This window comes from Corythoichthys intestinalis, chromosome 8 (assembly GCF_030265065.1).
Source record: "Corythoichthys intestinalis isolate RoL2023-P3 chromosome 8, ASM3026506v1, whole genome shotgun sequence".
Lineage (NCBI taxonomy): Eukaryota > Metazoa > Chordata > Actinopteri > Syngnathiformes > Syngnathidae > Corythoichthys > Corythoichthys intestinalis.
This window is the reverse complement of record NC_080402.1, coordinates 558,435-572,306: the sequence shown is the minus strand read 5'-3', so window position 1 is coordinate 572,306 and position 13,872 is coordinate 558,435. Positions and strand designations below refer to the sequence as shown.

Genomic DNA, 13,872 nt, shown 5'->3' with positions numbered 1-13,872 from the left:
ATAAGGTGGTAAATCCAGTTGTGGTTAAGCAATAGCATATGACGGTTAACAACTGTGGGGCTTAATGTGGCTAACCTCCCCACTCGACTCGTCAGCGCTGACGAGTTCAATCAGGTTTTTTTTCCCTCCTCGGACAAAACTTTTTGTCTCTTTTGTTGCTCTGCCATCTTTGCAGAATTCGCACAAAAGTGTTTGCATCGACTGAATGGGGAAAGAGGGAAGTGACGTATGCCATAGAGCACATTTGTAGGGTTTTTTTTTGTGTGTGCCAGTGTTCCTGCCACCCTCCTCAAAGTTAATTAGTGCCAGTGAAAGCGATACAGATCCCCTCAAAATATAAAAGAGGCGTCATTCAACTAGTTGTCAGTCGACGTATAAATACAAATGTTATGAAAATATTTTATAAAGGTTGAAAAGTTACCTAGAGTTGCTTTAAATAACTTTTTCTAAATGGCCTGTGCGTATTTTGCCAGGGACATTATGTTAAGCAAAAAAAAATCATTTTAATGTAAAAATTTAAAGCAAAAATATTAACGAACATTTTGTGGAAGGATGTATTCTTTTTTTTATTTTTTATTTTAGTCTGCGTGTATTTTGACTTCGGCATTTTACATAGACCCCATGGGTTTAATGTAGAATATACATGTGTAATAGTGGTGCATACATAAGGTTTGACTTAACAAACGTGCGTTTTAATATTTAGCTCCCATAAGAAACACCCATTGTTTTTACCCATTACAGCGATAGTTTGTCTCTCAAAATGTGTTTTAGATCGCTTATAGAAAAAGTCAAAGTCACAATTGATTGCGCCTCCGCGGACGCCGTAGGTGTTTTTGCCTGCATCCGCTTCAGCAGCCGTGCTAGCTTGCTAGCCGACTCTCGTTTGACATCATGACAGAATATTCCAGCGTTAAATCCACGAAATTGGTTCTAAAGGGACAACATAAAGGGTGAGTTAGGACATAACTATCGTGTAGGTGGATTGAGCGGGCTGGCGACAAGATAAAACGTTGACTCGGTTGGGGTTTTAACGAGTTGCGCTAAATGCTAACAGGCTAAGCTGTAGCGGTGAGTTTAAATGAACGCCGAAAAAGTTGTAAACATAACAACCGGTATAATTTAGGAAATTTTTTTCCTACCGAACGCCAAAATATATTTGAAAACCTATTTATTTTACTACCGATAGCGAGGAATGGGCGATTAAAGCTGAATCAGTGTCTTAGTTTTTTTGCAACGCGACTAAATATTTTGAAGTGGTAAGTTTTGAATTCAACTCATCAACTTTGGAGTGTCTTGATGTTATGTAGCCTACTTTGTTTCTCAGATGGTATTTGAGATGAGTATTTGCGGTATTTGTCACAAATGAAAGTCTTTGTGTGACAGGCTTTTAAATTTGAAATATGATCAAAGCTACCATCACAATCTCCAAAAATTGCATTTTGTAGTTGTTTATTTCAATCGAACAATATTAACTAAAAATTTTAAACAAGAATGCAATTAGAGACTGTAGTAGGAAAGAGAAAAGAAAAAGCCCTCCCACAATACTGTAATCAGTCAGAATACTTTAATATACACACAAATACTCTTCTAATCACACAAATAAATATCCATGTTAGGGATGTACCGAAAGCAAAATCCAAGTATTGGAATAATACGCATTTATACAATTCTTTTTTTTTTTTTATTTCATTGTTTATAAAAATATTATTTGGTTATTTTCCGATTAATGTCCTTTGCTCTTTTTGTTCTTTTTACAATCAAGTGGAAATAAGGATTTAACACAATTTAAAACAAGAAAAAAAGACCTTTTCTAAACATTTGGACTTCTTTGTTATGAATAGGAAAAAGAAGAAGGACAAGAACAAAAAGAGAAAGTCCGCAGACGACGAATACAAACAGGATGTTGTCGGTATGTTTCCTATTCGCCTACGTTTTAATTCATGTGTATGAAATATGCGATGGTGTCGTTTTATCGAGCAGGCGGTTGGTGGGCCGTCCGCCATTTTGGCGACATCATGGGCACGGTCGCCATCGAGATGCACAAAAACTCGTACATCCACGCGTTGGACACGGGACTTTTTACGATCGGCGCGCCGCACCCAGGTGAGGTTGAGACAGTTTTTTTTGTTTTGTTTTGTAAAGAGCGTTTGGTGCTGATGTTTTGCTTAGCAACAGAGTGCATTTGCCACTTCCCAGTCAAAATGTCCCGTCAACAGTACTGAAGCATCATTCAGTCCCGGTCTTCCCAGTTTAAATGGACGTCTGTTGTTGTCAATGTCATTGAGTTTAAAAAAAAAAAATGTAATCACTTTTGGATTATTAATGAGGGTCATCGCCAGAGTGTATTTTTGTTTTATTCATTTTAATTTGATTAAATGTATTTTAGTCACATTTGATGAATTTATTGTTTGATTTATTCATACAAAATACTAAGGGTGTAACGGTACATTTATTTGTATTGAACCGTTTCGGTACGTGGTGCTCGGTTCGGAACGGAGGCGTACCGAACGAGTTTCTGACTTAATGTAACCCTTACTTTTCGAGGCTGTGAGTCGATCGGGTTACAGTTTCTCTGTGTAGATTATATTTACTCCGTCTTCTCTACTATAATGAGGACCAACACGGTAGGACAGTATAACCCAGAAACGTTAACGGCACGAAACCGTGGCCGCCGCGAGAACCCAGTGAAACGCGGGCGTTAAAGTCAATCAGCCAATGCACACCAGTCGCAGTGCGGCCGAGACGCGTCCCAGAAGCGGCTCAACACGACGAAAGCAAAAGGAATGGCAGAGTTTATTATTTGACGCGAGACGCGACCCTCCTGCGTCAATACTACTACCGGTAGCTAGGATTGGGCAGACCGGAAGTCGCTCTTGTAAAAATATGGTGGATCCGGTTGATTTTCAAACTAATATGCAATCGTAACTCACTGTTTGAGTCCATCAGATCTCTTGAGTGGTAGATCGGGGCACAATTGACTTGTCTTTGTTGATTTACTGCTGTCTTCTCTGCTATAATAATAACCAACACGGCCCCGTGTTCAATACAAAACCCTCCTACCACAACAAAACAAGTAGGAACCAATATTCACATAAGAACTAAAGTTATACAACATAAAATATACAATAAAAATGAATATTACATCACATTTGTTAAATATAAACACAAAATAAAATAATACCCCGTTTAAATAAAAACACTGAAATGAGCTAAAACACCTGTAATTAAATAATAAGAATAATACACAGATCCTGCTTACACAACGACATTTATTAATTTCTGTGTGGCGCTTTAACTTGAGAAAATCCACCAATGAAGCTTTTGAAAACCGTTCATAAGAAAACAAACTGATTCATTGAGGCATTTCATTTGTAAAATACATGTTAAAATCTTCGTCATTGGGATTGATTTTCTCTTTAAACACAGGACTTTTTTCTTCTTTCTTTTAGAAAGAAAGCTGACCCATACACGGGGTCTGAAAGGCAAATTGTTGTTGGATTATCTTTGAATACCTGCTACTTTTTGTGCAGAATTCTAGCTTTGTATAGGCTAATGTTCCTATTGTTTTAAGCACAAACGTGTGTAATGAACAACTAGCACATTTATATTTAGCATTTTGTTTTCTTACTGTACCAAAAATGAACCGAACCGTGACCTCAAAACCGTGGTACGTACCGAACCCAGATTTTTGTGTACCGTTACACCCCTACAAAATACAAAAATAATTCATAATCCCCAAAAAAGAAAAAAGTGTAATTCAGGGTTGCCCACAGAGCTTTATAAGCCTGGCGGGCTGATTTTGCGTCTTTACAACAGGAATTGCAATGCAGAAATCACAGACGTCAAGGAGTGGTCAAGATTTTCTTTTTGAAATATTTACCCTTTTAAAGTTTTTTTTTTCTGTTTTCAATTTTTCTTTGTTCTTTCTTTGATTTGATATCATCTAAAACAGGGGTGCCCAAGTCCGGTCCTCGAGAGCCCCTATCCAGCACAGCTGAATCAAGTAATCAGGATCGTTATCAGTCTCCTGCAGTGCTTAGTGATGAGCTGATCATTTAATTCAGGTGTGCTAAAGGAGGGAGACATGGAAAACAAGCTGGATAGGGGCTCTCGAGAACCGGACTTGGGCACCCCGATCTAAAATATCAGGGAAAATGCGACAGTAACATAAAAAAATACAATTAAGTAGGAGTGTGATCCTCTTGGTACCTCACGATACGATACGATTTGCGATACAAAGCTCACGATAACGATGATCTGACGATATAGCGATACAAGGATTATTGATAACATTGGTCAGGAAATCATTCTAGGATATTCTACAAAAAACAAGCTTCTGCTGTGAATTAGAATGAGTTTATCACGAGTAGACGTCCAATCCATTTGAACTGGGAGGGTGGCATTCGTTCATTCGCTGCCATCCCTCCCACTTCAAACGGATTGAACGTCTATGGCCGTCAGTGGCAGCCAATGCCAGGCAATGGAGTAATTTTGGCCCATTTAAGGTCATTTACCTGTTGATTTTCAGTTACTTCCTGTTGATTTTGGGGTATCTTATGGGTCACTTGCTGTTTATGTTGCGTTACAGAACAGGAAGTGACCTGAGAATCGCCCAAATGAATAGGCACTGACTCAAACTCAATAGGAAATGACCTGTAAATGCCCTAAAATGAACAGAAAGTGACCTGTAAATGCCCCGATAATCGGACTGAATGACTGTGAATGCTCTGGTTTTGAATGAATTGAATGTTCCCAGTCTATATGGATTGGGCGTCGAGCACCGTCAATGGCAGCCTTTTTTTTTTTCTTTTTTTCTAATTGACACCTTTTTAAAACGATATCTCGATTCTTGACAGGAGCCTATCGATAACCTTTTGGGATACAAAACAACAGGAGAAAAAAAGTCTTAAATAGCATTAGTATGTGAATTACAATCATATTTTGAGACTATTCGACTATATACAACAATTTAGCAAAGCGCAGATGACGAGAAATTAGTCTTTTAATCTGCCGGTTAGTCACGCCTACCATTATAGGGCTCTAGCGTCCCCAACAGGTGGATGACGTCAGTGGGAGACTGGGCTCATCGGTTTTACTATTCAGCCCATTGAGGGGGAATTATTCAGAACGAGGAAAGCGCGACGAAGAGAGCCACAAAATGTCATAGTTTCAGTCTCTCTACTCCAATATTTTTACAGGATATTCTTTTTATCCAAGTATTTTTCCCCAATCGCTAAATAAATGGCTTAAGAAGGACCAGTCAGCCCGTCGAGGGGGAGCTATTTACAACGAGGAAAACGCGACGAAGAGAGCGGCAAAATGTCATTGTTTCTGTCTCTTTACTTCAATATTTTTACAGGATATTCTTTTTATCCAAGTATTTTCCCCAATTGCTAAATAAATGGCATGGTCATGACAAATAACAGTCTTGTGCTAAATGGAATATGAAATAATAAAATGCACTTATTCAGGACGACATGGCAAATTTACTCCATAATGGTCAAAACTGTCGACTTTACCTTTACTGTCGCACCTCCCGAACGATATTTTATGACACCTAAATTGGACATATGTCATTTCCCTTCCCCGGCTTCGGAGAATGTAAACAAACCAAAAGGCGTGACAGCTAGCTGACATGCTAACCCGAACCAAGTGATGTTTCAAAGTCTTCGAAGCGGAAAATCACACATCACTAGCCCGGATTATTTGACATGACAACTGGGTTGTCGATTGTCTTCGCGGACCGACAAAGTGCCCGGCGGAGAGCAATTTATAGTTCGTTCCCCGGAGGAGGGCGGCTGCAGTTGTTGTGCAGCTAACGTGCACGAGGAGAGCTTTTTACATGCCTATCAATGATCAAACGTAAGTAGTCAATTCAATTCAATTCAATTTATTTGTATAGCCCTCAATCACAACAGAAGTCTCAAAGGGCTTTACAGAGGCAATATGATACACAATTAGAAATGAAGCAACAAAGATGAATAGATGCAGTTCAAGTCCTGGGTATCCCCTATCCTTAAGACCCTCCATGCCGGCAAGGAAAAACTCCAAAAACTCCAGAGTCAATTGGGAGAAAAATGAGAAACCTTGGTGAGTACCACAGTCAGGAGAGATCCACTCCCAGGACGGATAGACAGGAACCCCAGAACGGCTAATAGTCCTTTATTTAAAGAAAGTTTGTAGTGTTTACTTTGTAATCGGTGTATTAATATTTGACATAACACAAAACAAGATGTTTACTCACTTCCTCGTAAGCCCAATGGTCCCACAGTAGTCGGGCTTGTTTTGGCCAATATCCACGGTGAACGGGAACCTTTTGAAACTCCAAAAAGGCGCACACGCCTCTCCCTCATAAATGCAGCCGTTTGGCTGGCGTGATGCGAAAAATACACGTATTAATCCGCAAAATCAGCTGAATCCTTAGTCCTCATACACAACAGTACTGCTGTTTAGTGAAGAGGACGCCTTCACCCGTACATGTCACAGCGCCCTCCTCCTCAATGCAAGACCGAAGCTGGAAGTCACTCATTTTCATGGCGCGGGATTCAAAAAACTAAATAAATATAGCGATCGCTTCCACACACATCCAAGCGGTCCATATCATTCAGGAGCATAAAGTACCGCGTGTATTATGAAATAAACATGCTTTTTCGTGTCACATGCACTTTAAATGATGAAACCGTTTTAAAACTTTCACATGTCGAAAGTAGACGGAAGGGAGATTATGGAATAATCGATTTATAATCGAATCTTGAGATGTCCCAAGATTCCCACCACTATTTCTAACCAACAGGCACACGATTTAAAGGCACGGCTTTGAATGCCACACACGTACTCGCCTCATTTAAAATGTAAACGCTTCCCTTACTGCGGATATCTGTGCCCAAACTTCAAAACTAACACCAAAAAAAAATGGGAGCTTAGTGACGTCAAGACCGGTGGCCGAAGAGGGGTCGAGTTCGGGGCAAGAGAGACGTTACGTTGAGACGTTGCCTCGGGGCACACAGCGTGGTTTTTTTTTTCCTTAGAGCGGAGTAGATGAAGCAATTCCCCGAGTGTCTCCATCGTCACGTTTTAAGCACGGAAGGATGGAAGTTGGTTGCCAAGAGATGAGAGAAGACGGAGGTTACCGAGGGGGAGAAAAGGACTTACTGTTAAAAATTGAGGAAACGGCTCCCCCACGTGGACGACAGACAACCTGCAGGCTAGATAAAAGATGCGGAGCTCACGCACTTGAGATGTGTGCGCTCCTAAATTCCTGTGGAACTTTGTCAAATGAGGCATAACGAACTTATAGCAAAACCACGCCCCCAAATCACAAAACTCCTAGACGTATAGAGTTGCATAGGAATACCTGTGAGGTTGAGACTTAAAACATTGTTTTTCTAACTTTAAAATAGCAGAAACCCGTTGGTTTAATGCTATGTGTGGGGTACTGTAATTCTGACACCAGGTACCCTGAAAGATTGGGGGGAGGAATATTTTATGTGTGCCTTTTTCAAAGTCTAAAAGAAGGCTCGCCAATTGCACGCTATGGATAACGTTCTGTCGTCGACCAGATGAACAACTGAATGTCAAGATAGTCACCCGAGGACACTTATGCTTGCTCAAAGTTTACATGTTGACACGCCGAGAATACGACTAATTTAAGATTTGCATTTATATGGTTCTGTCTCCATTTGAACAATGTCACAATTCCACGCGAAAATGATGTAGTATTCGTTTAAAAAAAGCTTTTCATTAAAAAACAACAGGTCTATTGCCAGCTATGGTATTGCAAAATACCATTGCATAAATTTGAACTCCTGCCATCATCCATAAATCAATCCTTCACTCAATCATTATCATTGAGAGAATTTGACAGAGCCTTGGGTTGACAGTTTTATAAAGGGGCGGGGCTTTGCGATAGGTTTTTTTATTTTTTATTTATTTTTTCATTTCCGGGGTGATGTAAGAATGAAATCACAGGATTTGGGCGTGTAGATCACAGGACCATTCTTTCGTGTGATGTTTGAGTCATGATTTTCCTTATAAAGCAATCGCAACCCACATGCATCGTCTGTCTTTACGTGCGGTAAAACCTGAAAGGGAAATGCAACTGAAAAGAAAGTGCGGCTGGCTTGACCACGGAATTAGAAAATGTGGCTCACTTCAGCCAGCAAACAGACAACAAAAAAATAAGGATTGCGTAGAAGGGTTTATAGAACACACAAAAAGGGTCTGTTACAGTAGGTCGGAATCAATTAAAAAAAAAAAAAAAAAAGAGGGAAAACCGCGGTGAGAGGCAGACAAATGACGAAAAACAAGACAATGATGCAACTAGCAACGATTGAATATACAAACTGTCAAATGGCAGCAAGTCAATATCTTGGCAAGCTGCCTAGGATCAGTTTAAAGACACCACTGATGAGCTGGAATTGGATGCAGGTATGATGTCAGGAACTCATCGCACAGCTCTCACAAATCAATCTGACCAGCAGCAAAATGTGACAAACTCATGCCAATGGTCATACTAGCTTTGCTTGCTAGCTAGCACAGATATTCTCCCAGTCCAACCCAACCGCGTCATCACCCCCAGCGTGCTTTGTGCATGTAAAACATTGCACGCTTTGTAGGTCAAAGCATGTACTAAATATTAGATTTTTAAATCAATGGCAATAATATGTAACATATTTTAGTAACAGAGAACAATTGTGGCTAGTAAGAGCCTACAAGTCTTTAAAGTGCCTATGACAACAAAAAGCATGTTTATTTCATATTTCATGCGGTATTTTATGTTCCTGAATGAAATGGACCGCTTATGTGTGTGGAAGCGATCGATATATTCAATTTTTTCAATCCCACGCCATTAAAAGAAGTGACTTCCTGGATTGACGAAGAATGCGAATGTGACGTCAGGGGGATAATCATCTTCATGTTACAGCCAATACTACAGTATGCAGAACGACGTCGGATTCAGGGGATTTTGCGGATTATTTTGTTTATTTTTCGCACCATGCCAACCCAGTGTGCTGCAGGCTTTTGTTGCTTCGCCAGGGAGAGGGGTGTGAGCCTTTTTGGGTTTCAAAAAGTTCCCGTTCACTGTGGAGAATGGCCAAAACAAGTCCGACAACTAGGAAGTGAGTAAGCTACGTGTTTTATATTATGTCAAATACTGGGATCATAGCACATGTTTTAATAAGGAGGTGGCTTGCATTTTGTGGGTGACAATGCTTCTTGTCCACTGAGAAGGCAACTTGGCCAACGACTGGCGGCTTGTCTCACACTATGGTCACTTCCACCCCCTCGGTCCTATTCACGTGCCCGCCGAGAATGCCCTTTCCTTGGGTTGGTCACGAGCAGCACCCCATGCCGACATCACCCGGTTTGTCCACTGAGAATGGGCTATTTTCGGTGTTCATTCCCGGCGACGAGCACTGCCAACATGCCATCGCCGCAGCAGGACGACGAGCCGTAACTTGCACGCTGCCGGGGGCTGGCTGATTGGTGAAGGGACAATCAACCCCGCCGCCGTGTGTGATGTGAGTCGGGGTAGTTTCGTGTGATTTTTCGTTTTCAAAAGGCGAGAATAAGACTTGGAAAAGCCACTCGGTTTGGGTTAGCATGTCAGTTAGCTGTCATACTTCCCGGTTTGTTTACGCTCTCCAAAGCTAGGGCAGGGAAATGACAAAAGCCGGACTAACTCCGGTGGCATAAAATATCGTTCGGGGAAAGTGCAAGAAGTAGACAGTTTTGACTATTATGGAGTAATTTTGCCATGTCGCACTGAATAAATGCATTTTTAATATTTCATATTCCATTTAGCACAAGACTGTTATTTGTCATGACCATACCATTTATTTACCAATTGGGGAAAAATACTTCGATAAAAAGAATACTCTGTAAAAATATTGGAGAGATTGAAACAATGACATTTTGCTGCTCTCCTCGTCACATTTTCCTCATTCTGAATCTTCCCCCTCAATGGGCTGAATTCTAAATCAGATGAAATCGTGACCCTGCCGACGTCATCCTCCAGTTGGGGGGCGCTAAAACGCTGTAATGACAGGCGGGGCTAAACGGCAGATGAAAAGACTCATTTCTCGTCATCTGCGCTTTGCCAAATTGTTGTATATAGTCGAATTGTCTCAAAATATGATTCTAATGCACATAACAATGCTATTTATTTTTAAAAAATGATGCTGTCACAGGCACTTTAAGTCCGAAGTTCCCTTTAAAGCTTATTTATTAGGGCGATAAAACTATGAAATTCAAATGGTATTATCCGCCGTTGTATTGACTTGAAGTAAAAACGAGAGTAAAGCTCCACTTTCAAATAAGGGGTACCGCAGGTGACGAGGCTTGAAAGATAGCACGTGCGTGCGCCAAATGCTGAGGGTTAAAAGGATTCTGACTTTACCAAATAGTCATCGCTATAATGTGTTTTTGTTTCGCTTCAGATGACGAAGGACCCGACCCACCAGAACAATTTACGGCGGTCAAGCTCTCTGACAGCAGGTGACCACACAATCACTGACTACATCTTCATAACCCGGGGTTCTCAAACTCAACACCATCGGCAGCAATCGACCGCGCTAGACATCCAATTCATTTGGACCGCAGGGCTGGCGGTGTTGGAGAAGCTTACGAATGTTTGTCAACAATTTTTCTGGTAGTGGAGGGCACTTGTATGTCAAGACGTTACTGTACTCTATACTTGTTTTTTTCCCCATTTTATTTAGATTTGGAAAAAAACATTCATTGCCAGCCTTTTCAATTCAAATGTATTGGACGTCCACGGCTGCCAATTAGTTTTCAAAACTATGAAACCGAATAATATTCATAAATACTGGTGATTTGACAGGATCGCCTTGAAGTCGGGCTACGGAAAATACTTGGGTCTCAACGCCGACAACTTGGTGGTGGGTCGCTCCGACGCCATCGGAGCCAGGGAACAGTGGGAGCCCGTTTTTCAAGAGGTGACGAACGAAACTCGAAACTCATCGTCTTTAATCGGCGTTTCGTAACTCGGCGAACGCTTCCCTATCAGGGCAAGATGGCGCTCCTGGCCGCCAACAGCTGCTTCATCTCCTACAGCGAGAGCGGCGACATCGAGGCCAAGAGCAAAACGGCGGGCGAGGGCGAGATGGTGAAGGTGAGGCGTCGCGTCCGACCTTACGTGACGTCGTATATGACGACGAGCATCTTTGCCGCAGATCCGCTCGTGCGCCGAGCGAGACGTGAAGCCCAAAGACGACATCGCCGACGAGGACCGGGGCGACGTCAAGAACTGCGAGCTCAATTACGTGTAAGTGAAGCTCATTTTTCATCGGATGGTGTTTGTTGACAGCCTTATTCTGCCTAGCAACAAGTAGCCACTCGACTGCATGAGCAAAAACTGAGGCTATGAAAAACTTTTTTTTTTTTTAAATATATATATATTATATACATTTTATATGTTTTGAATACAGAGCATTATATATGATTTTTGAGCCTACGATCATATGCCAGTCTTTCATTGACAGACAAAATGTTTCCAAGCACTTTTGGAGAGACAGCGAGAACCAAAAGTGGTATTTGGTGCGTGGCTAAATTGGCTTTTGGCATATGGCATTTTTTGGGGCATATGGCAAAATGGCTTTTGGAGTATGTCATTTTATTTGGTATATGGCGAAATGGCTTTTGGTATATGGCTTTTTTTTTTTGGGTGTATGGCAAAATGAATTTTGGTGTATGGAGTTTTTCGGGTATGTAGCAAAATGGCTTTTGAAATATGGTAGGGTTTTTTTTATATATACTGTATGGCATTTTTGGGGCATATGGCAAAATGGCTTTTGGCGTCTGGCATGTTTTTTGGTAAATGGCAAAATGGATTTGGGTATATGGCATTTTTGGGGGGTATGTAGCAAAATGGCTTTTGAAATATGGTACTTTTTTTGGTATGTGGCATTTTTTTGCAGGCCATGCACGTCCAAATTTGCCATTCATCTTGAATGGCAGAAAAACGTGTTGTTGTGATTTTTTGACTACCGTAATTTCTGGACTATAAGGCGCACCAGACTATAAGCCGCCAGCCACCAAATCTGACATGAAAACGGCATTTGTTCATAGATAAGCCGCACTGGACTATAAGCCACAGTTGTCCTCATTGTATTATGGGGTATTAACACCAAAAGATATTAACTGGTAACACTTTATTTGACGAAGGCATTATAAAACTGTCATGAAACCAAATGAGCCACCATGAAGCTTAGAACCAATTGGCTGCAGTCTTATTGTTTCAAAAATCTTCATTTGGCCATCACTGGTCCCTTGGGGGAGACAGTCAACCTCTGCTGCCACCTGCTCTCAACACTGTTGTCATCCAACATTCCTCCTAGGATGCATTGCGGCACTACAGATGTGAATAACAATCAAAATTCATGTTCTGTGCTAAATATTTCTTCAGTTACTGTTCCAGTTGTTTCATTAATTCCTAGCTATCGTATTTGGTAACATTTTCTTGGATAGTGGTGCCATAATACTGTCATAATTATTACATGACACTGTCATAAGCATTATTGAATGCTTATAATAGATGTCGGTTAGTGTCATCCAGCAAATTATCTCACTTTTGAATGGACGTAAAAGAGCTGAGCTGGACATATATGTAGTTAGTGACATAATATGCCCATATTGACATCTGTCATAAGCATTTAGTAATGCCCATGATAGTGTCATGTCATAATTATGACGTTCTTATGACAGTCTTATGATGCCGCTGTCAAATAAAGTGTTACCTATTAACCCAAATCATCAAATAAGCCGCACTGGACTATAAGCCGCAGGATTCAAAATGAGGGGAAAAAAGTAGCGGTTTATAGTCTGAAAATTAGGGTATACACTTAGCATTACAGCGCATTGACATTCATCTGGCACCCAAGAAATGCCATATACAAAAAAAACTACCATGAATCAAAAGCCATTTTGCCATATAAAAAAATGCCACATACGACAAAAAAGGTCAGGGGCCAAAAGCCATTTTGCCATATACCCCCCAAAAAATTGGCACATACCAAAAAAAAAATGCCATTTACCAACAGCCATTTTGCTGTATACCAAATACCACGTTTGATTCTCAGCCCTCCTGCACTTTTGATGTGATAACAAAGTTTATTATCTTGATGATTTGAGTGTCTAAATATGACTTACAGGAAAAAGTTTCAGAGTTTCCAGGACCGACGGCTGCGAATAAACGAGGAGGAGCCGTCCTCCCTGAAGAAGGCCAGATTGGATGGAAAGTTTCACGAAGCTTTGCTTGACAGAAGGAGCAAAATGAAAGCAGATCGATACTGCAAGTGAAACACTTGATTTTTTTTTTTTTTTTTTAAATAAACGTCTTCTACTTATATGTGTACTGTGCATATTTTTATCGTCAAAATTACCTTGGCTACTAGAGACTTGAAGAATGATTTTATTTTTTTTAAAAAGTGAATTACCTTTTAAATGGTGCTGTTAAAAAAGTGTTCTAAATGTCTAACACTTCAGATATCATTTTGCGTATGACACGTTGCACTTTTTAACAATGTCATGTGCTTGTAAAGAGTTGTGCAACCGGCTTTTAACTCATTGAATGCACTAAAAAAAAAAAAAGCTTGTGAAACGAAATGTAAAGTTATCTTTTGGAAACACGCAAGTAATATGCCCCACTAGCCTAGAAAATAGGATTCATAAGCGGATTTTGAGGAGGCTTTCTGGCCATTCCATCACATTTTATGTCACTTATTTTCAAATTTTATCTGATGTTTATTCTGATTTTGCCAAAACGAAGTTGTTTATTGACTTTCGGTTCCCTCGTGTTACAAGATGCAACCTTCAAGCCATGAACGTTACAAAAATAAAAACGACATGGCT

General features: G+C 40.5%; 1 protein-coding gene across 1 annotated transcript; it reads left to right on the top strand.

The window, feature by feature from the left end:
- The first annotated feature begins 811 nt into the window (after positions 1 to 811).
- frg1 (FSHD region gene 1) lies at positions 812 to 13,346 on the top strand. Its single transcript, XM_057843093.1, has 8 exons — positions 812 to 950; positions 1,842 to 1,909; positions 1,981 to 2,103; positions 10,440 to 10,497; positions 10,844 to 10,958; positions 11,030 to 11,134; positions 11,196 to 11,287; positions 13,173 to 13,346. Exons 1-8 carry the CDS (start codon positions 892 to 894, stop codon positions 13,318 to 13,320), a joined length of 768 nt encoding a protein of 255 aa, XP_057699076.1. The 5' UTR covers positions 812 to 891; the 3' UTR covers positions 13,321 to 13,346.
- Positions 13,347 to 13,872: the final 526 nt, after the last annotated feature.

Coding starts and splice junctions, on each gene's coding strand:
- frg1 (XM_057843093.1), top strand. CDS start 892: ATGACAGAATATTCCAGCGTTAAATCCACGAAATTGGTTCTAAAGGGA. Junction 1,910..1,980: donor ATACAAACAGGATGTTGTCG/GTATGTTTCCTA, acceptor TTTATCGAGCAG/GCGGTTGGTGGGCCGTCCGC. Junction 11,135..11,195: donor GCGAGGGCGAGATGGTGAAG/GTGAGGCGTCGC, acceptor TCTTTGCCGCAG/ATCCGCTCGTGCGCCGAGCG.